This window comes from Carcharhinus amblyrhynchos, chromosome 9 (genome assembly GCF_965287045.1).
Source record: "Carcharhinus amblyrhynchos chromosome 9, sCarAmb.v2.hapA, whole genome shotgun sequence".
In the NCBI taxonomy this organism is placed as follows: domain Eukaryota; kingdom Metazoa; phylum Chordata; class Chondrichthyes; order Carcharhiniformes; family Carcharhinidae; genus Carcharhinus; species Carcharhinus amblyrhynchos.
In genome coordinates this window covers 49,592,514-49,616,169 of record NC_137332.1, presented here as the reverse complement: position 1 = coordinate 49,616,169, position 23,656 = coordinate 49,592,514, and the positions used below count along the sequence as shown (strand labels likewise).

At 42.9% G+C, this 23,656-nt stretch overlaps 1 protein-coding gene across 5 annotated transcripts in view; it reads right to left on the bottom strand.

Annotated features, from left to right (window-relative positions):
• Positions 1-23,656, bottom strand: part of dnai4 (dynein axonemal intermediate chain 4) — a 101,706-nt gene that overhangs the window by 77,767 nt on the left and 283 nt on the right. For 4 of the 5 annotated variants that reach the window (XM_080195587.1, XM_080195586.1, XM_080195583.1 and 1 more), the window contains exons 2-4: positions 16,301-16,481; positions 12,430-12,611; positions 2,741-2,847 (exon numbers count right to left, since the gene is read on the bottom strand). In XM_080195587.1, coding sequence (XP_080051713.1) covers positions 2,741-2,847; positions 12,430-12,611; positions 16,301-16,481 — 470 coding nt within the window. Of the gene's footprint in view, positions 1-2,740; positions 2,848-12,429; positions 12,612-16,300; positions 16,482-17,720; positions 17,945-23,656 lie in introns of those variants that run through there. The other variant, XM_080195584.1, reaches the window with a different exon arrangement.

Genomic DNA, 23,656 nt, shown 5'->3' with positions numbered 1-23,656 from the left:
GCATCTGAAAAGGGAGAATTGCGACTTTTTAGCACCATAGCTAACCTACCTCGGGTACAAAGTGGATAAGTCCGGTCTACATCCTCTGGAGGATCGGGTGTGAGCAATAAAAGACGATCTGGCTCCCACAACCATCCAGGAGCTACGGTTGTTTTTAGGACTGGTAAAATACTATGGGGAATTCATACAGAATAGGGCCTCCATTCTAGATCCCCTCCACTAGTTGCTAAAAAAAGGAACAAACTTGGGAATGGTCCGCCCACCAGGACAGGACCTTCAAGAAAATTAAAAAGCAACTCTCATTCTAAAATGTATTGGTACATTATGACCCCAAGGAGGAATTGGTACTCACCTGTGATGTGTCCCCATATGGAGTGGGCACAGTCCTGGCACACAGGTGGCAGAACGGACAAGAGTGGCCTATAGCGTACACCTCCAGGACCCTGGCAACGGCAGAGCAAAGATATGCCCAGATTGAAAAGGAAAGACCGGCAGTAATGTTTGCAGTCAAAAAAATTTCACCAGTATTTATATGGGCGAAAATTTGCGATCGTAACAGATTTTAAACCCTTACTGGGCCTACTGAAGAAAGACAAAGCAGTGCTGCCAATAGCGTCAGCCCAGATCCAGCGTTGGGCATTATTGCTGGGTGGCATATCAGTATCAATTGGAGCACCAACCAGAGACTAGAGTGGCAAATGCCGATGCCTTAAGCTGACTACCGTTACTGAACGCCCAGCCATTGGTACCTAGAATGGAGGAGCCCATGATGACATTAAACTTTATGGATACCCTCCCGGTGGATGCACACAATATATGCGAGTGGATGCAGAAAGACCCTGTATTGGTGAAGGTAAAGCCCTGGTGCTAACAGGGCAGCTGGAAAGACCAGTCCATCCACAGCTCCACTCATACTGAAACAGGAGGGAGTAAATCACAGTGGAAGATGGGATACTGCTGTGGGGAGCACGAGTCATCGTCCAAAGGCAGGGCCGTCAGGACATACTGGCCGAACTACACCATAGACATCCTGGAGTATCAAAGATGAAGATGCTGGTGAGGAGCTACGTCTGTAGCCAGGTCTGGACACAGACATAGACATAGTGAAACTGGTAGGACAGTGCCCCAAGTGCGAACAGGGGCAGCAGGCACCACCAGCAGCCCAGTGGCACGCGTGGGAATGGCCAGGCAGACCATGGTCACGACTCCATGTCAATTTTTCAGGCAGGTTTATGGGGTCCATGTCTCTGATGATAATAGATGTCCATTCCAAGTGGTTAGACGTCTATAAACTAAACTCAGCAAACATGACAGTAACAGTTGAGAAACTGCACCGCATTTGCAACGCACAGGGTCCCAGAGGTATTAGTTTCCAATAACAGTTCAATGTTCACCAGCCTATTGTTCACAAAATTTATGAAATCAAATGGGATCTGGCACATCAAGACAGCACCCTACTGCCCAACATCAAATGGGCTAGCAAAGAGAGCAGTCCAGACGTTAAAGGCTGGGTTGAAAATACAGCCAGTGGCCTCATTAGAGACAAAACTCTCTCAAGGTGGTTATCTGACTGCAGGACCACTCCACGCGCCACCATGGGAACTGCACCAGCAGAGTTACTGACAGGCAGATGGTTGTTGTTGCCAAACCTGGGAGGAAAGTTGGAAAGACTCCAGGAAGCCCAGTACAGGGGCCATAACAACACCCGCCGAGAGAGGAGAGTTTGGGTCAGAAATTATGCAAATGGGCTACCTGGGTAATTGGAACAGTCGAGTCCAGAATTGGACCAGTATCCAACAAGTATGTGTTGGTGAGGCAGTGGTAAGGAAACACCTTACCACTAAGTACAGGCCTCACTCTCTCCACCTGTTCCAGAATTAAGTCCGCCCTGCAGCGTTAGGAACCAGCAGAGTCCCCCTCGACAAGCCAGTACCGCCTCCCCTGCACCCTTGATGGGGACCTCAGGGTCCAAAATGGACACAAGATGAAGCTACAGCGGTTCCTTTACCAGCTGATGTGGGCAAGGAACCAGAGCTCTGGTATTCGTGGTGGAAGAAACAGGCGCCCAACTGTTACAAACTGCCGATATCAGAGGCCAAGTTGGAGAATCCTGAACCGGCGCTCAAGCGGAGGAAAAGATCCCTGAGGGAAGCAAAGGCGATTCCTCAGACTTTGGGGGGTAAAGAGTGTGATGACTTCAGCCAGGCTAATGAGGTTGGTTTGGTAGAGTATGAAGTATCTGATCCTAATTGGTTAAATCAGGGAGCCTCAAGCTCCCTATTTCAAGCAGGTGTGCTTGACTCCGAGCCTGCATTCTGCAGGGAGCAACTGGAAATCTGGCTGTGTACAGATTTATGGTGTAAATAGAGTAAGTTGGTGATGGGACTTTCACCTCCATGGAGTTATTGCACTCCACACAAGACACTGACCCAAGCCGGGAATCGAATCTGGGTCCCTGACGCTGTGAGGCAGCAATGCTAACCACTCTTTCACTAATGTCCTTTTAGGAAAGAAAATCTGTTGTCCTTACCTGGTCTGGCCTATATGTGACTCAGACTCACAGCAATGACCTGGCAAGCCTCTGGGTCCAGGGGCAATTATAGATGAGGCAAAAATGTTGGCTTTGTCAATAATGCCCTCATCTCATTGACAAAGAAACAAAAATGATTCAAGTACCAAAATACTATAATTATAACACTATACAAAGTATTCAATTATGATACAACGTGATAAATCTTACATTGTACACCTGGGACATCGTGTTGAATACTAGTATCTCCAATGTCTTCCAATGAATCAGAAAAGGTACGACTTGGTCGGGAGACACTGCTACTTTCAAAAGTGGACCTGGAGATTAGCAGGAAAAAAAACGTTCATTTAGAACATGAATCAGTACAAGAGAGCTTGGCCCCTGCGCAAGGATGACACACACATTCAATTTTAATTGCCACAAGTTATACATTGACCCTTAGAAAATACTTAAGTCTCAAGTACAGCCTTTGCCCTTGCATTTTGTATGCAAGTCTACCTCTCCTGTGCCTTGAATGGGCTGCTTTGAACAATGGGCTAAGATTAAGATGTAAATTATAAAGTAGATTCTGCAGACACAATGAACAAAGCGTGGCTAGAAAATGGGGGAAAACAATAAATTAAGTTTACATATTCAGGAAGAAAAAGATTTGATATATAACAAGAATATTGTAAAATTCCTAAAGGATGAAGTAACATTACGTGGACAATGAAAATAAGGGGAAGGAAATCCAAGAAAAAATGCAAATAGAAAACAAGGTGAAAATATAATTATTGCAAACATGAATGAGAAGGATGAGCGACAGGGTTCAAAAGGAAATGGGTTAGTGACACTGTCAATGACATAGCTGTAGAATTTCCAAAACATTTCCTATAAGCCTGATAACACCTTCAAAATAGAATATTTTAAATGGGAAATTGGTGATATAATGGGTTAGACCCAGGATGTTAATGGTTTGTTTTCTTTTCATCCTGAAGACAGACTTTTTGAAATCTCCACATCTACAAAATCAAGCAAGACAAACCAGCAGGGAACAAATTGCCAGATTGCAATAATTAAATTGTCTACACTTCAAAAGCTGAATTACCAGGAAAAGAAGAATATTGTGGATTTTGGAAATCTGAAATAAAAACAGAAAATGCTGGAATATTCAGCAGGTCAGGCAATATCTGTGGAGAGAAACCGGTTGGTGAACTTGCATCAAAACTGGGAAAAGTTAGAGATGAAATAGGTTTTGAGCAAAGGTTGAATGGAACAAGAATAAAAGGATGATCTGTGATAGCCCAGTGACTATCACTGATCTATACAAGAAATGAAGTGGAGATGCCGGCGTTGGACTGGGGTAAGCACAGTAAGAAGCCTCTCAACCCCAACTTAAAGTCTAACAGGTTTATTTGGCAGCACTAGCTTTCGGTGTCTAAGGCTCCTTCTTCAGGTGAGTGAAAGGGGATTAAGGGTTATGGGGAGAGGGCGGGAAAGTGGAACTGAGCAGCGACAGATCAGCCATGATCTTATTGAATGGCGGGGCAGGCTCGAAGGGCTGGATGGCCTACTCCTGCTCCTATTTCTTATGTTCTTATGTTCTTATGAAGAGCTGTTTTCACAAATAGGGCATACATAGAGACAAACTCAATTTACAAGATAATGGTTGGATAATGGTTCCAACCATTATCTTGTTAATTGAGTTTGTGAACATCTGATGAAAGAGCCTGAGACTCCGAAAGCTAGTGCTGCCAAAGAAACCTGTTGGACTTTAACCTGGGGTTGTGAGACTTCTTACTGTGCCATATAAGAAATCCAGATATGATCTAAGGAGTTCTATCAAAGATGCCAAAAGATAGCACTGGACCAAACAGAAGTCCCAGACTAGGCACATGGGCCCCCACTGACTATGGCAAGGTCTGCAAGACATAATAGGCTATAAGATGAGGCATGTAATATCGTCACCTCCAACGCACCCTTCCCTGATGAGCTCAGTGCATCGCATGCCCATTCTGAGCATGAGATCAGTGAGAGCATGCCCTCTTGTCCGGATGAACCTGTATCTGAGATCACCATTGCAGATGTCAGAGCAGCCTTCTGTCAGGTCAACCCACGGAAAGCGATTGGCCTGGATGGAGTACCCAGATCCTGCATGCTGGCAGGGGTATGCGCAGACATTTTCAACCACTCTTTACCACAAACTGAGATCCCTAACTGCTTCAAGAAGATGACTATCATCCCAGTACCAAACAAAAGCTAAACAGTGTCTTAATGACTATCATGTGGTGGCTGACAGCCTTCATTATGAAGTGCTTTGAAAGGTTAGTCATGGCACAAATCAATTCTAGCCTCCCAGATTATTAAACTAGAAAGAGTGCGGAAAAAATTAACAGTTTGAGTTATAAGGATAGGCTGCAACTTTTTTTTCCCTTGGAGTGTAGGAGGCTTAGGGATAATCTTATAGAGTTCTATAAAATAATGAGGGGCATAGATCAGCAAGATAGTCAACTATGAGGAGAGGCTGAATAAACTAGGCTTGTACTCGTTAGAGTTTAGAAGAATGAGGGGAGATCTCATTGAGACATATAAGATGATGAATGGAATAGATAGGAGAGAGGTGGAGAGACTCTTCCCGCTCAGAAAGGACAGTAGGACTAGAGGCCACAGCCTCAAGATAAAGGGGGGGCGGTTTAGAACAGAGTTGAGGAGGAACTTCTTCACTCAAAGGGTGGTGAATCTCTGGAATTCTCTGCCCGTTGAAGTGGTGGAGGCTGCCTCGCTAAATATTTTTAAGACGTGGGTTGATGGGTTTTTGATAAGCGAGGGGATTAAGGGTTATGGGGAGAGGGCGGGAATGTGGAACTGAGCCACGACAGATCAGCCATGATCTTACTGAATGGCGGGGCAGGCTCGATGGCCTACTCTTGCTCCTATTTCTTATGTTCTTATGTTCTTATATTTTCCAAGAAGTAGGGGAATCTAAAACTAGAGGGCATATGTTTAAGGTGAGAGGGGGGAGATTCAAAAAGATCCAGAGAAGCAATTTTTTCACACAGAGGGTGGTGAGTGTCTGGAACAAGCTACCAGAGGTAGTAGTAGTGGCAGGTACAATTTTGTCTTTTAAAAGGCATTTGCACAGTTACATGGATAAGATTGGTATATAGAGGGATATGGGCCAAACGTAGGCAATTGGGATTAGTTTGGCAGTTTAAAAAAAAGGGCCATATAGACAAGTTGGGCCGAAGGGCCTGTACACCTCTATGACAAGTAATACATGCGATAGTAATACTAATATAATAATAATAAATCAAATCAACAATGTGATGTGAAAGGCTGTTGAGCTTCCATGGAGGATACTCCAAATTGCTTTACAGGCCTACCTAAGCAATTCTGGAGCTACAAAACCCTGTTGCAGATTGCATTATCTTGGTTTGGGTGTGGCAGTTTAAGCCAGCAGGCAACATGGCAGCAGAAAGGGCACTGACAGAGTGAGTAGTGGGAATGCAAGCATGCTGGGATTGTAAGACAGGACAGCTTTGGAAAGACAGAAGGTGAGCCACTCATTGCAAAATATAGAACCTCCGATGCCATTTAGTCCTTCAAGCCTGCTCGCCATTCATTTTGTTCATGGCTGATCATCAAATTCAATATCCTGATCCCCACCTTCCGCCCATATCCTTGATCCCTTTAGCCCCAAGAGCTATATTTAATTTCTTCTCGAAATCAGACAATGTTTTGGCCTCACCTACATCCTGTGTTAATGAATTCTACACATTCACCACCCTCTGGGTGAAAATATTTTCCCTCACTTCGGTTCTAAAAGGTTTACCCCTTATCTTCAAATTATGATCCCTGGTTCTGGGCTTCTCACCATCTGGAATATTCTTTCTTTCTACCCTGCCTAATCCTGTTAGAATTTTCTAAGTTTATATGAAATCCCCTCTCACTCTTCAAAATTCCAGTGACTATAATCCTAACTGAGTCTCTCAGCAATTAACCGGTAAACCATTTTAATCCTAGGAATTAGCCTAGTAAATTTTTGCTGTACTCCCTCTATACCAAGGATATCCTTCCTCAGATAAAGGACACCAAAACTGCACACAATACTCTAGACGTAACCTCACCAACGGCCCATACAATTGCAGCAAAACATCCCTATTCTTATACTCAAATCCTCTCGCTACAAAAGCCAACATACCATTTGCCTTCTTTACTGCATGCTATACCTGCGCGCTTACTTTCAGCAACTGATGCACAAGGACTCCAAGGTTTCGTTGAGTATCTACCTCTCTCAATTTACACCCATTCAAGTAATAATCTGTCTTCCTCTTATTGCTCCCAAAGTGGATAATCTCATATTTATCCGCATTACACTGCATCTGCCAATGCGGATGGCTACAAACTCAGCCTGCCAAATCACGCTGAAGCATCTCTGCATTCTCTTCACAGCTCCCCCAACCACCCAACTTTGGATCATCTGAAAATTTGGTGATAATATGTTCAGTTCCGTCTTCCAAATCCTTAATATATTATGTGGACAATTGGGATCCAAGCATAGATCCCTGGGAAACATCTTGGCACTGACTGCCAATCAGAAAAAGACCCATTTATGCCAGCTCTTTGCTTTCTATCTGCTAACCAGCTTTCTATCCATCTCAAGACATTACTGCAATCTCATGTGCTTTACTTTACATAGTAGTCTTTTGTGAAACTTTGTCAAAAGCCTTCTTAAAATCTAAATAAACCTCATCCACTTGTTCTCCTCAGTCAACTCCATTATTTACATCCTCAAAAAACTCCAATAGATTCATCAAGCATGTGGAATCTGTATGGGTTGATAGAAGTGAGCACTTCTAACATTTCCCCTCTGTAAACACATGCTGACTGACTGATTATACCACTGCCTTCCAAATGTCGAGTTAAGAAATCCTGATAATAGGCTCGAGCAACTTCCCCAATACCAACATTAGGCTCTATAATTGAATGCTTTCTCCCTTTTTGAATGGCGGGCTTATATTAGCTACCTTCCATTTTGTAGGAACTATTCCAGAGTCCAAAGAATTTTGGAAAATAATCATCAATGGATCCACTATTTCCAGGGTCACTTCCTTAAGTATTCTGGGATGAAGACTATCAGGACCTGGAGATTTATCCACCTACAATCCCATCAATTCCCCTTAAGGCATTTCTCTACTAATGCTGATTTTCTTCAGCTCCTCACTACATGTTTCTCTCAGCATTTCTGGTACATTATTCATGTTACTTTGTGAAGACTGAAGCAAAGTACAAATTCAATTCTTCAGCCATTTCTTTATTCCTGGTTATGAATTCTCCCATTTCTGACTAAGGGGCCTACATTTATCAATCTTTTTCTCTTTACGTATGTACAGAAACTTTTACAGTCAGTTTTTATGTTCCCCATTAGCTTTCTCTCATACTGTATTTTTCCCTTCTTAATCAATCCCTTTGTCCTCCTTTGCTGAATTTTAAACTGCTCCCAATCCTCGGGCCTATTATTTTATTCTTGCCAATTTGTATGTTTCTTCCTTAAATCTGATATAATCGCTAATTTCCCTTGTAAGCCATGGTTTGGCCATAATTCCTTTATCATTCTTGTGCCAAACAGGAATAAACAACTTCTGGAGTTCACTGTTCATTCTGGAAATGCCTATCCGCTGTCTTTCCTTTCAGTAATGTTTCCCAGTCCATCATGGCCAATTCATGCCTCATGCCATCATAGTTACCTTTATTGAGGTTTAGGACCCTGGCCTCAGAATCAACTACATCACTATCCATTTTGACAAAGAATTTTATCATATTATGGTCACTCACAATTAGATTGCCAGCTAATGTTTCCTCATTGCATAACACCCCGTTCAAGATGGCCTGCTCCCTTGTTGGTTCCTCAACATATTGCTCCAGAAAACCATCTTTTATGGACTCCAGAAATTCCTCCTCTAGTGTACTGTGAATAATTTGACCCTCCCAATCTATATGCAGATTAAAGTCACCCATAATCACAGATGTCCCTTTAACACACACATCTCTGGTTTCCTACCTAATGCTTTTTCCAACATTACCACTATAGTTTGGTGGTTTGCATATCACCCCCACCAATGTTTTTTGCCCCTTGTTGCTTCTTAACTCAACCCATACAGATTCCACATCATCTATGCTAATATCTTTCCTCATTGTCGTATCAATATCATCTTTAATTAACATTGCAACTTCATCACCTTTTCCTTTCTGTCTATCCTTTGTAAACACTGAATAGTATTCCATGTTTAGTTCCCACCTTTGCTCACCATGGAGCCACATCTCCGTAATGCCAACTATACCATATCCCTTTACATCTACTTGTGCAATTAATTCATCCATTTTGTTTTGAATGCTTCGAGCATTCGAAACGAAACCTCAAGATGAGCACTTCTAACATTTATTTTCCTTTGATAAAAGCAAATTACTGCGGATGCTGGAATCTGAAATCAAAAGCTAGAACGCTGGATAATCTCAGGTCTGGCAGCATCTGTAAGGAGAGAAAAGTCCAGATGACAAAAGAGTTTTCATTTTCTCTTTTGATTTCTTTTCCCTTTCTTACTAGTTTTATCTCAGTCCTTGTCTGTCTTTGACCCTTGATTTCTCTGCCTATCACTTTCCTTATTCTCCTTACTGCCTTTTCCTCTTGTTCTTAATTCCCCCTATTCTGAATCCTTGCAAAGGTTCCCATCCCCCTGCCATATTTGTTTAAAGCCTCCCCAACCATTCTAGTAAGTTCCCTCCCCCACCTCCATCGCACCACCCCCGCCCCATATACACGGATATCAGTCCCGACGCTCATGTATAATCTGTTCAGTTTGTACAGGTCCCACTTCCCCCAGAACTGGTCCCAATGCCCTAGGAATCCGAAACCCTCTCCCTCATCCCATCTCTTCAGCCATGTGTTCATCCTATGTTTCTACTCTGACCAGCATAGTTAGTGATCCTGAGATCACTATCTCTGAGGTCCTACTTTTCAGCTTATTGACTGTCAAAGGGAGGTGGTTAGATTCTCTCTTGCTCATTGCCTGGCTTCACATAGCATGGATGTTACTTTCTTTCTGGGTTTGTCATATGTAGGTATGAACTGCTTCATTATCTGAGGAATTGAGAATGGAATGGAACACTGTGCAATTATCTGTGAATATTTCCACTTCAGACCTTTGTTATGATTTTCTATGGGACATAAGATCAGAATAAATAGGTAAAGGCGCGGAACTTATGGACCCTCAAATCTGCCGTGCTTAGTAAGAAGATTATGGTTGATCTTTATATCAATTCCACATTCTCACCTGCCCTTATATCCCATGTCTCACCAAGTGCCCAAACATTCATCAATCTCAGTCTTCGCTGAGCACTCTTCAAGGTTAAAAATTCTGAGGATCCACAACACTGACTGAATCCTTATCCTGAGACAATGACCACTGTAAGTTCTAAATTCTACAGCCAGGGGAAATAATTTTTCAGCATCTAATCTGTCAAGATCAGTAAGATTATTATACAATTCAGCAAGACCATCGTTCATTCTTTTAAATTCTGGAGAAAATAAAACCACTCTACTCAATCTCTCCTCATCAGTACATTCCATCTATGACTAGTAGCTGTGTCTTGATGCATGTCTTTGGAGAAGAGAAACATTCACTGCGAGAACAGCAGGAGGTCTGAGAATAAGTAGGTTAAATGTAGTGATAGAGTGAGGAAGAGAAAGAAATTGTGAGAACAAAATCAAAAAAAAAATCAACAAGTGACATCATAAGACAGTACAGTAAGAAGTGTCACTACACCAGGTTAAAGTCCAATAGGGTTATTTGGTATCACAAGCTTTAGGAGTGCTGCTCCTTCATCAATTGTCTCAGTGCTCCAAAAGCTCGTGATACCAAATAAATCTGTTAGACTTTAACCTGGTGTTGTGAAACTTTTTACTGTGCCCACCCCAGTCCAATGCCAGCATCTTCACACCATGTGACAGTAGGTAGATGATTGCTTGCCGAGTAGTAAGGTTTTTTTTAAATCTCTAAACTCAGACAATGGCTTAACCTCAGGCTGAGAAACTTCTAACGTTGCAGTTTAACTATTTTACATTGCAAATAAATGGAAAATAAAGTGATGTCAATAACATTGGAAGCAGTTGATTGATGGGTAGCTGGTAAATGTATTTATTAAGTGTAAATTTCTTTCTATTAAGTCAGTTAATAGTCTAATAAATGAGAGCACTTAGGCCCATGGAATGCAGATTCTGTTCTGTCTGGAATTCCAAGATGCTTCTTTGTGTCCCGGACAACAGACATGCAGAAAATGTGGTCAACCGAAACAGCTTGAGTCCTGGGTTTTAGACCTTCAGCTGCAGCTGGGTCCACTATGGTACATCAGCAAGATCAAACATTTCATAGTTGTCATATTTCTGTATGTGATCACCCCGCATTCTGAATATTCAGACAGAGAAGGGATGATTGCAAGAGAGTCAAAGAGAACCAGGCAGGTAGTGCAGATGTTCTTTGGACGCATCTTGCAGAATATTGGTGAGTGATGATTCCTCTGGGGAATATAGCCAGAGCCAAGTGAATAGCATTACTGCTGGTTCAGCTGTACAGGGGAGCAGTGGAAAGGTTGGGAAAACATTCCTGAAAAAAAAATTATATAGTTGCAGGGACAGACAGGTGTTTCTGTGGCCGCAGATGTGAATCCAGCATAGTATGTTGCCTCCCTGGTGAAAGGGTCTAAATGTCACTGCACAGTTCCAGGATGATAGATGAGATGGTGAATTGTCAATGGTTGTGATCCATATCAGTACAGGTGACATGGCTAGAAAGAGGGATGAGATCCTGCAGGTAGCTGTTAGGAAGATGGAAAGAAACTAGCAAACAGGATACCAAAAGTAATAATTTCCAGTGCCAAGAGCCAGTGAGTGTAAAAATAGGAGGAAACATGGTTAAAACAATTATCCAAGGAGAGTTTTAGATTATTAGTCTATTGCAACTGGTTCAGGAGAAATGGGACCAGAGAGATTGTACCAAAACAGAGCCAGGACCAGTCTGTACAGGGTGGCCATTTGGCAGGATGCAAGTTGATTTGGCAGAGGAATGAAAACCAAGAGATAACATTAAGATGGCAAAACAAGGTGCGCAAAGAATTAAGAAAGATAGTTATCATTTGAGTAAGAAATAGTAGAGTATTAAGTAGGAGCAGAGTAAGAGGGAACACAAGAATAAATTAGATTTACTGTGTGTGTTTGTGATGGTATAGGATATGGAAATAGGGGAAGCCTGGTTCAAAGTTATACGTAACTGGGTGTTAAATACTACAGGATCAAATTTGTTCAGGAAAAATATGCATGGAATGAAAGATAGAGGGGTGGCAGTTTTGATTAGGAGGAGCATTATTCTACAGGGAAGAAGGCATTGAAGTAGCATAAGGTTAATTGTTGCTCCTTCAGACAGCCAGCACAGACATGATGGATCGACTGGCCTTCTGTGCAGTGACTATTCTATGATTAGATTGTTGGAAAGTGAAGGTGTTCTAGTGGGGTCAAGGACAAAATCTGTTTGGTTTGAACTGAGAAACAATATAAATACCATTAGACCACTAGCTGTATTCCATTGGCCCAACTCATAGGAGAGATACAGAAGAACAAGGAAAATACACAGAGAGCTGTAAAAAATAATAAGAGTATTTATAATTGGAAGACTTGAGATTTTCAACAAGTGTTTATTGCATGGCACCACTCAAGCAGTCCATTCAGCAAAAATGCATTTTAGCAGACCAAATGGCTTAATGACGGTTCTAAAACATGCTGGCTTACTCAAAAGAAACAACACACTACCATTTTTTGGTCAGATTTAAAAAATTAATAAGATGTACGTTAAGGCAGAATGCGAAATTACCTGGTAAAAGGTCCGCCAAAACTAGCATTTGCAACTGACTGGTACAGTGTACCAGTGGTCGTGTAGTCAGTAGATGATAAATCCTGAGAGGAGAAAATTTTATTTTGCCTGCTTTGTGTAAAAGCAGCATCGGAGATAATAAGAGGATGAGGAGTCACATCTTTTCCATGCTCATCAAACACCTGGAAATGACAGACATACACCAATATCAATTGAACATGATTAACAGATCAAGTCAGAACACTTGTAAATCAAAAGAAAATTTAGTAACACGGAAATCCAGCTTAGGGCTCAACATTATTTCTTCTTAATTTTTTCCAGTTTTCTCTCCTTTCATTAAGGATCTTATCTGTACAGTTTCTAGCAGCCATCCCAATAATTAGCTCAAATGAACATTCATGTCAGTATGTTCTTCAAGCAATAGGGTGAAATACATGGCAACAATGTTTGCATTTATGGTCTCTTCACAGTTTGTGAACATCCTGCTCTGGTCGCCTTCCCCTTAACCTGTGTCTGTCACTGGGAAGAAGTTCAAGTTTATTTCTTAGTGTCACAAGTAGGCTTACGTTAACAATGCAGTGAGGCTACTGTGAAAAGTCATGGAGCTGCAAATGAAATTGTGGCTGTCAACAAATGGATCAGAAGCCTCCCCTCCCTCCCCATCCTAATCCCTGGAAACTGTGCAGTGGTTGAAATCTAACTGCCTGCTCACCGCAGAGCTCAAAAACTGGAAGAATGACTTCAGAATCAAAACAAGATCCAACCAGTACTGTGTCCCTGCAAGTGATGTCATGGATTCTGCACATGCACAGACAAATGTACATGCATGGACAAGTATCAGCAGCAATTTTGCATGGGTTTCTTGCAAGAGACACCGTACAATTTGACAAGTGAAATGGATAGAGCACTCTAGTACTCTGAGAGTCATCATGTGGCAAACAAAACACTAAGTCATTTGAAAATGAGCAACACAATGAATACAAGACATGCAGGACCTTAACGTAAATAAATTATTCTGCTTTTTAAATATTGCGGGCACGCACTCCTGCCATCACCTTATCCAAGGCAGACAAATTTTTCCAATCGGAAATCAGTGCATTTCCTGCTACCATATTGAGAAATTACTGACCAGCTAGAATCCAAAAAAAATGGTAGCAGGTAGCTAAATTTCTAGTCCATCAACAAATCCATCAATGTTCATCTCAATGTGAATCTCCTGTTCTGCATACACATTAAGTAAAGGTAACAGTCTAATTTAATTATAAAAGAATTTATGGACTCCAATTCAAAGTTATGTTTGACAAAGAACTGCACATCCTAAACATGCTCTTAGAGATATTTTTTCTTATTTCTGCTTTAAATAATTTTGGATCTACCTTTATTTTTGTGATTTCATTACTCATGAATTAGGAAACATCTTAAAACTATGTATTCCATCATCATAGCTCACAATTCTGAAACTGTCTAATGAGTCACTCTTAACATTCTAAGCTCTAGTAAAAAATCCCCTCCAATTTCAAAGTCTCTTTTCATTAGACCTTTCAAACGTCACAGCACCCAGTTGGACCCATACTGCACATTTCCATTCTTTACATCCTTTCTGAATAAACTTGTTGAGCCAAGAAATGACTTGTTCCTTTCAGATGATTATTTTAACCAGTGACACAGTGGTTAGCACTGCTGCCTCACAGTGCTAGGGACCGAGGTGTGATTCCCGGCTTGGGTCACTGTCTGTGTGGAGTCTGCACATTCTTGCCTTGTCTGCATGAGTTTCCTCAGGGTGCTCTGGTTTCCTCCCACAGTCTGAAAGAAGTGCTGGTTAGGTGCACTGGCCATTCTAAGTTCTCCCACAGTGTACCCAAACATATGCCAGAGCATGGTAGCTAGGGAATTTTCACAGTAACTTCACTGCAGTGTTCATGTAAGTCTACTTGTGACACTGATAAATAAACTTTAAAACATTTTCATTAAACCCAGCCATACACTGTACAAGGCAAAAAGAGTGGAAGTTGGGCACATAGCAACAAGTACTACAGTCCTTGAAGTCCATTCAGTTATGACTGATCTGAACTATAACTCAATATATCTGTCATTTCTTTATACTTCTTGACGGACAAGATTTATTGATCTCCGTCTTAAACATTTCAATTAAATGAATAAGATTCTTCAGATCATCATCAGTGATGCTTTGAAACTAAAATGCAGAAGTACCCAAGATTGTGATCCACCCTGATATCAACGACATAGGCAGAAAGAGGGATGGTGCCCTGCAGTCAGAATTTGGAGAGGAAGGTAGGAAATTAGCAAGCTGTACCATAATCTCTGGATGACTCTGATTTCTGCATGCAAGTGAACATTGAAATAGGAGGTTAAATTAGATGATTGCATGGCTGGAAAGGTGTTACAGGAAAGAGCAATTTAGATTTCTGGAACATAGGGAGCAGTTCTGGTGGAGATAGGATGTGAACAGGTCAAGAGGATTACACTTAAACATAGCCATAATTGATTTCCTTGCAAGGCGATTTGCTAGTTCTGTTGAGGAAGATTTCAATTTAAATGCCTCCATTGCACCTTCCTCCACCACACTTTCAGGTGGTGCATTCCAAAATCCAGTCATTTGCTGTGTGGAAAAACCTTTCCCTCAGGTCTATTGCCACTTCTGTCATTACCTTAATTCTGTGCCCTCTTATTCTGGATCCTTCCACCAATGGGAATAATTTCTGCCTATCTACTCTGTCTAGACCCTTTGTGATTTTGGATATCCCAATCAAACCTCATCTCAACCTTTCCTTTTCCAAGAAGAAGTTCCTACTCCTATCTATGTAACTAAAGTCGCTTACCCCTGCAGCCAATTTCATGAATCTTACCTACATTCAGAAGTGTAGTGCCCAGAACTAGACGCAATACCACAGCTGAGAGAATCAGTGCTCGATAAGGGTGTGAGAACCAGGTGGTAATGCTAGAGAGGAATACTAAGGTGTGCGGGAAACAGAGAAACAGATGGCACTTGATTAGGAAATAAAGAGTGAAGTGATTCAATTAATAGAAAAGATGCAGAGAAACATAAAAGAGGAGTACATGAGCAGAAGGGCTTGGGTATATATGTGTACAGATCATTGGTGAGAGGACAGATTGAGACCATGGCTTTTAAAGCATGAAGGATAAAAGCAAGGAGATTCTGTTAAACTTGTATCGAGCGCTGATTCCCTCAGCTGGAGTATTGCATCTAGTTCTGGGCACTACACTTCTGAATGTAGGTAAGATTCATGAAATTGGCTGCAGGGGTAAGAGACTTTAGTTACACAGATAGGAGTAGGAACTGTTCTTCTTGGAAAAGGAAAGGTTGAGATGAGGTTTGATTGGGATATCCAAAATCACAAAGGGTCTAGACAGAGTAGATAGGCAGAAATTATTCCCATTGGTGGAAGGATCCAGAATAAGAGGGCACAGAATTAAGGTAATGACAGAAGTAGCAATAGACCTGAGAGAAAGGTTTTTCACACAGCAAATGATTGGATTTTGGAATGCGCTGCCTGAAAGTGTGGTGGAGGCAGGTGCAATTGAGGCATTTGAGAGGGAATTGGATTATTATCTGAAAAGGAAGAACAATAGGAAGAAGGGAAGGAAGTGGTAATCCTTTGGAGAACCATTATAGACACAACCTGCCAAATGGCTACTGTGTGATCGAGTGTTTTTGAGTCTCCAATGATGGTGGCACAGGTAGGAGCGAAAGAAAATTCCCAGCATCCATTTGGAGCCTCCACTTCTGGCACAATTAAGATTGGTAAGGTGCTTATTCAGAGAATTTTGGGCACAAGTCCCAGAATTCACATTTATAGCAATTTGAGATATTCATTACATAAAATAGTACCTGTATAGATGGTCTTCCTGCTGCACTGTAGCCTTTATCCAAGATCCTCTCTCCTTGCAAGTTTACCCTTTGGCGACTAGTTGACCCTAGAAAACTTGCGCTTCTATGGCTGTGTCTACTGAAGTTCCCTATGTTGGCTTGACTAGAAAATTTCTTCATGCTTCCTCCCATTTTGGAAGACCTACAATTTGAAATCAATTGAAGTTGTTCAAGATTCAAACAGATTGCAGTATTTTGGTACCAGCATAAATGATACAAAAAAAAAATCACTTCAGTCAAATTACTTTAATGTTTGATATATTTATATTGCAATACTCCTGATTTGTCATTTGTTCCCATCTTGATTACTAGCAGTGACAGAGCTATAAGGAGGAGGAAGGGCTCGAGCTTGTGCTGGGGCCTTTCCACCCAGGAGACTGTGGCTGTGGCTACACCTTTTGACTCCCCCTCCTGACACCAGGACATCTCACGAGGCAGTGGGATGAAGACGACGTCATAGAAATGTCCCAGACACTTGAAAGCCGGCCAGGGCCCTTAAGGTCCAGGCCCTCCCGAGGATACTCACCAAGGCATCACAGGCCACAGGACGTGGTGGGCAGCTGGCCACCTCCACCTCCGATGTACATCCTCGGGAGACATTGAGACATGGTGGTAGGCCACATAAGTTTAAGAAGTTATAGGGGCACTAGGACTGCATGAATGAAGGTCAACAATAGGTAGATAGAGTATTTAGGCACTTTAAAGTCTCACGTTCAAATTATTTTATATTATCACTTATTTTGAAAGCACTGTTATTGGTAACAACAAATGTTATTTCACCCCACACCTGTGACTAACTTGTCTCTAGGTAGCCTCTAACAGAAATGTACTTAGCTTGGCGGCTGCTGGAGGGACCCTGCACGTTGATGTTAGTGGAGGAGGCACCTCAATGCAACTGAGGAAATCAAGGCACTCAAATAATTCACTGGTTAGAGCAGGTGGCATACATTGGCAGCGACTTACAGGGGCTACCATGATATACCCAGAACACACAAGAGATTCCTCCCCTCCCCCCTCTCAGGGCCCTTCATTGTGGTTTAGTGCTCCCCTACCCACCACCCAGACATAAGCTCCATGTGTACGCTGGCACCTGAACCTAGGTAGGAGTCAAACTAGTTTGCACATGGGCATCATCATAATGGTGCTTAGCAAGTCATCAGAAACTTGCTAATACAGCATACCCAGGTCCACCACTCCTGATGTTACAATGTTTCAGGAGGTTGGAAGACTCTGGGGGGGGGGGGGGGTGAAACGGAACCCACATGTGTCAACACAAGCCCCTAGTGACCAAAGTGCCTGCTGATAAGAGCCTCCCTCACCACCCTCACACGCCTGATTCTTGCTGCTGCCAGTCCTCCAGCGCCTGGGTGGTATTGCTCACCTTTGTCCCCCTCTTCCTCCTCCTCTTCCTGCTGACCGGCCTCCTACTCAGTGACACCTGGTTGGTCGGCCTCCACTTCCTCCTCCTTCTCAAGCAGCAAGCTCTCCTTGCTGCTGTGCCAGTTGTGTAAGGCACAGCACACCATGGCAAATGCAGGATGCATTGTGGCACAGTGGTTAGCACTGCTGCTTCACAGCGCCAAGGACCTGGGTTCAATTCCCGACTTGGGTCACCGTCTGTATGGAGTTTGCACATTCTCCCTCTGTCTGCGTGGGTTTCCATCGGGTGCTCCGCTTTCCTCCCAGTCTGAAAGACGTGGTTAGGTGCATTGACCCGAACAGGTGCCCGAGTGTGGCAACTAGAGAAATTTCACAGTAATTTCATTGCAGTGTTAATGTAAGCCTTACTTGTGACTAATAAATACTTTAAAAAGATCAGAGGGCTGTATCAAAGGGCCCTGGCCAAAGCGATCTAGGCACTTGGACCACATTTTGAGGAACCCTATACACCGCTCCACTATTGAACAGTGGCAACGTGAGCCTCATTATATCAGCTCTCTGCATCTGTCTCAGGCCTCCGCAGAGGCATCATCAGCCAAGTCCGAAGTGGGTACCACGTCCCCCATGAGCCTTCCCTGCACTCTGGGCTCCTCCTCAAAGACCTCCAGGATATGTGAAATCCTCAATATGAAGATGTCATGCACACTGCCAGGGTGTCCGGTGCAGATGTGTATGACGTTCAGCTGATGGTCACGCATCAATTGCACATTTATTGAATGGAAGCCCTTTCTGTACATGAATCTTCCTGGATTCTTGACAAGGGCCTTGAGGGCAATGTGGGTGCAGTCTATAGTCCCCTGCACATTTGACATCCCCGCGATGGCCACAAATCCTGCCGGGCTTCCTGCTGGGCTTGGTCCAGTCAAATGTAATATACTGGCCAGCCTGACCTTCACACACTTACGGATGGGTGATTGGAAAATGCCACTGGCGGTCTGAAAGAACTTGGTGGCATAAAAGTTAAAGGTGACTGCCACTTTCATAGCCACCGGGAGTGGGTGGCCCCAGTGCCCCAAGGTGCCAGGTCCTGCAACAACTGGCACAGTGTCGCACTGTCTCCTTTCAGAGCCAAAGCCATTGGAAGGATGTGATATCCGACAGTTGCTCGAAGGACGCCCGCAAGCGGAATTGCCAGGATCTCCAATCCCTTCTCTCCTGCCAACAACAGTCCCTCCACACACTTGCAGGCCCTCCCCAACCCAAAACGCAATATGCCCCCACAAAACAATTCCCTCTAAGCAGCGCGGAACAGTTTGAACACAGAGACTTGCTCCTCACTCACCCTCACTGATCAAGCGCTAGGATCCAACTTTTATAGAGGAGATGTTTATAGGGACAATTGGGCAATGGAACTCATTAATGACATTATGATGAATGCAAAAACATATAAATAGACATCTCACCCATTTTGGGCAGGCTCCCAATATTGCTGTTTTTTTTCTGTGGTAAAATGGAAATGGGTGCCATTCCCACTTGCTGCTTTATACCCAATTTAAAAACATTTTCCCATTGCAAAAATGGGCACAATGAGGTCGTAAAATTCTGCTCATGGTCTAAAAATATTGAAGTCAAGAAAACTAAGAGTCATATTTTTATTGTGAAATAAAAGGCTAATATTTATGTTGTATTTTATAATTTCAAGTGATTATTTTAACGGGCAACATCGCGTTCTAAAATAAATCAACACAAGTTGTCCAAGCTAAACCAGTTCTAGACAATGCTTTTAGCTTGTGGAACAGGTTTATGGTTACAACCATTAGTGGTTCTAAGAAAACTGATATGATAAATGATTCTGAATGTGCTATTAGGAGCAATGTTTTAATCATTAGCTGAAAGGTTGCATAAAATTGAGACGATCTGAAATTAAAGTTTGTTTTAAAGATGATTTTATTGGCAAAATTATAATTAAGAAATGTGATAATTCAGAGTTAGATCTATCTGAGCTGATCTTTTTTCAATTGATTTCTAAATTTAGTATGTGCGTTTATTATATATGCAAGTTATTCATTTTACCAGAGCATTTGGCTTAGAAATGCCATACATCTTGCAGCTTCCAAAAATTTTTATTCTTAAAAGGCTCTTCGGGTAAAACAGGATGCTGGCCCCTGCTCTAACTTCCCTACAAAAGCTTTAAACTCTCCCCGATTCTTACAGGCAAATCAGTGATTTACTTGTGCTACTTTCAATTTAGTATACTGTGTCTGCTGATCATGATGCGGTCTCTTCAGCGTTTGCGAGGCAAAATTACATTGGGTAACTGATTTGTGGAACACTTCCATTCAGTCTGTAAGCATGACCCCAGGTCTCGGGTCACATATTAATTTAGTTCTCTGCTCCATTCCTTCTGGGTTCAAGTCCATGATCTTTTACCAGAATATGAACCTTCAACAACTTGACCTGTGAGTATTTCCAACATTTTCTGCTTTTATGTTAGGATTAGGGTCTGGAGAGCTAATCTAGAAAAGAATCCAGTTAATAGACAGAACTATCAATGACCTAGGTAGAACCAAAAAAGAGATTCTCTAAGGGAATATGAGCAGCTGGGGGCTAAATTAAAAAGCCATGGTAATCTCTGCGCTACTACCTGAGCCACAAGAAAATTAGCGTAGGGTAAACAAGATCACAGAGTTGGGTGTGTGGTGAAAAGACCAGTGTGAGAAAAATGGGTTTCAACCCGTGGAGCACTGGAAACACTACTGAGGAAGGGGATGCTATTCCATTTGGACAGACTTCACTTAAATTGCACTTGGACCAGCTTCCTGCCAAATTGAACAGGGAAGATTTACAAAGTTAAAAAGGCAATAGCGCAAGGTAGTAATACCAGTAATTATTACCAGCATGTGACAGGAAGAAAAACGGTAAAACAAAGGGCCGTTCATCTAAATGCACAAAGGATTCATAACAAGATAGAGAATTGATAGCAAAGAAATAAATGAGCATATCAGCCACTACGGAGGCATTGTTGTAAGGTATCCAAAGCTGGAAATTGAATATTCATTAGTATTTGACATTTCAAAATAGGAAAAAATGAAAAGGATGGGGTAGTTCTGTTAATAAATAACGCAATCAGTACAGTATTGATAAATTACCTTGGCTCCAAAGATCAAGAGGAGAATCACTTGGGCGGAGGTAAGAAATAGCAAGGGAAAGCAATCACTGGTGTGGAGAAGTTCATAAGCCCCATAACACTATCTGCATTGTAGTACAATCAAGACATAATGTAAGAAAGGTACTGAAATAATTGTGACCGATTTTAATCTTCATATAGATTGGACAAATTAAATTGGCAAAGGTAGTCCTGAAGATGAGTTTATAGTTCATTCAAGCAGCAAGAGTGAGTGTCCATCCCATCCTGGCATCACTCCCTGAAACCCTGCAGCCTTCCAGCCTCCAACGCCTCTGGCACACACCTTGACAAACCTCTGCCTGCCAAACCACAGTCCCGACAAACACCACCTAATAATTTCCATCTCTGACACCCCATGTTCTTCCAGCCATCAGGCTTTCAATACCCCCTGCCCCTATAGGAGAAGATGGCCCGTTATTGCAGGGAGTGGGCAAAGTCCAGAGATGGGGTCCCCAAGCTACATTTCCTCAGCACATTTAAGGATCATGTGATGGAGCTGTCAAGGGAATCTGGCAATAGATTTGCGGCCGACAGCCAAATCAGGATGTGCCACAGGAGTGAGGAGCCACAAAATCTTCTTCATATGACATATCTCGAGTAAGTTGAAATCTGCCCAGACACATGTGCCTCCTTTGCACTGAACCATGTGTCTTGTTTGCAGGAGACAACGTTGATGAAGCCAGGCCCGGCTTCCTTGCTGCCCCTGCTGAGACCACTATTGTGCCTCAAAGAAAATCTCCAACCACAACTCTGAGGAAAGCATCCAACAGTTGACACAGACATCACATACACCATTCAACTGTCACCTCAGTGGAACATGTTGCTGGTGAAGTTTCTGGGGCACTTTCTGGTGAGCACCACACAATCATGGACACAAATCATGTGGAGGCAGGAAAGTCCGAGGGCTCAGGTACACAGAGGTCACCTGGAGCCAAGGAAACACCTGGCCCCTAGCCTGGTCACAGTAAAAAGTCTGACAACACCAGGTTTTTGTGTTTACGCCAGTCCAACGCCAGCATACCCACACCCTAGCCTGGTGCCAGGCTGCAGAAATCAGTTCTCCAGAAGGTGCTAGAAATGCAAAAGCAGAGCCAGGGATTGCAGGAGAGGCTGTCAGCAACATTGTAGTAACTGCAAGGCTCTTTGGAGGAGTCCCACAGCCTTCATTTGTAGGAGGTCGTGCCACCATTGTGTGGCATTCAGGCCAACACTGCAAGGGTGGCCATCGCGGTGGAAAACCTGGGACAGGAAATAGTTGCCATGGAAGCCAGGGTCCATAGCATGGCCCAGTCACTCAGGACCATGGCTGCGAGCCCAGTAGTTTGCTTGAGACACGGAGGGCCAAGGCTGTGGGCTTCAGGAGCATGGCCTAGTCTCAGACAGCACTCCAGAGCTTGGCCCAGACTTAGAGGTCTATCAATCAGAAGATACAGAGACTCAGAGGGCTATCGTTGAGGGCTTGCACACCACGGCGGAGACATCATTGGGGCTGGGAATTGACCTCATAAGCAACCTCTAGGGGGTCACTCAAAGACTAGGGGAAATGCGCACAACACAAGCCCAAGCCAGTGGTGATCCCTGACCTGAGGACCAGCACGAGCTCCCCCAATCTCCTGCACTCATGCAAGGCACCCATCCCACTCTGTACCTTAGCAGGGTGCAACCTACCAACCTGCTAACCCCAAGCGGTTGGTACTCAAGTCATACTTACCTCTTGATCCCTTTGCTACTGTTGCATTTAAACCACACTTTTATAGAGCAGTAGTGATTTGCACTGGTGTGGCATCACACTGTGGAGGTGGAAAGCAATTAAGAAGGGGGAATGATAGTGTGCCAACCTCGCTAATGATATTGAACTCCATGCAAATTCATGCTAATACCCTGACCGCGCCCAAAATGATTTCTCACCATGAAAAGTGGTCAGGAAGATAGCCAACTGTTTGGCACCAGGCACAAACCTGATTTTTAGCATCTCACACTATCTTCCCAGCTTGCCAAGCTGAACAACAGGTGTGACAAGGTGTTAAGATCATGGTTGTGGTGTATAAAAAAAAATCACAAGAGCCACAGAACGATTTAAAGTAATATGATACAAATGTGACATTTGATGGGAAAATATTAATACATGCCACTCTTCATTCAAATATCAAAACAACTCCACTTCGTATCATTCTCCTCCATATAAAAAGGCTGAAGGTGTTTAGTTGTGCACTATTGCATTTTGAATGGCACCCGCAGGATAGTGAAGATCTCAAAAGTGAAAAACTGTAACAATAACAACAAGAAAAAGACATAAACATATTAGCCCTAAAACTTTGAAGGTCAACTGAGGTGGCCTGTGGTAGGTGCCTTAAAGTCATACTGAAAATGAAACTGCACAGCCGCAGGGTGAGGAGCACGACTCAATTCCCGGGAAGATACAAAAATCTGAGATCACATCACATATCAACTGACTCAAGACACAGCTTCCTCCCTGCTGCCTTTTGAATGGACCCACTATAATATTAAGTTGGTCTTTCGCTGGACCCTAGCTATGACTATAACGCTATATTCTGCACTCTCTCTTTTCCCTCTCTCCTACGTACTCTACGAACGGTATGCTTTGTCTGTGTGGCGGCACAAGAAACAATACTTTTCACTGTATCCCAGTATGACAATAATAAATCAGATCAAAAAACAAGGAAAGTCGGCCTACAACAACTGAAAAAAGGGGCAGGCCTCGAACAACTGCAATGTGGAAGTGGGAGCAA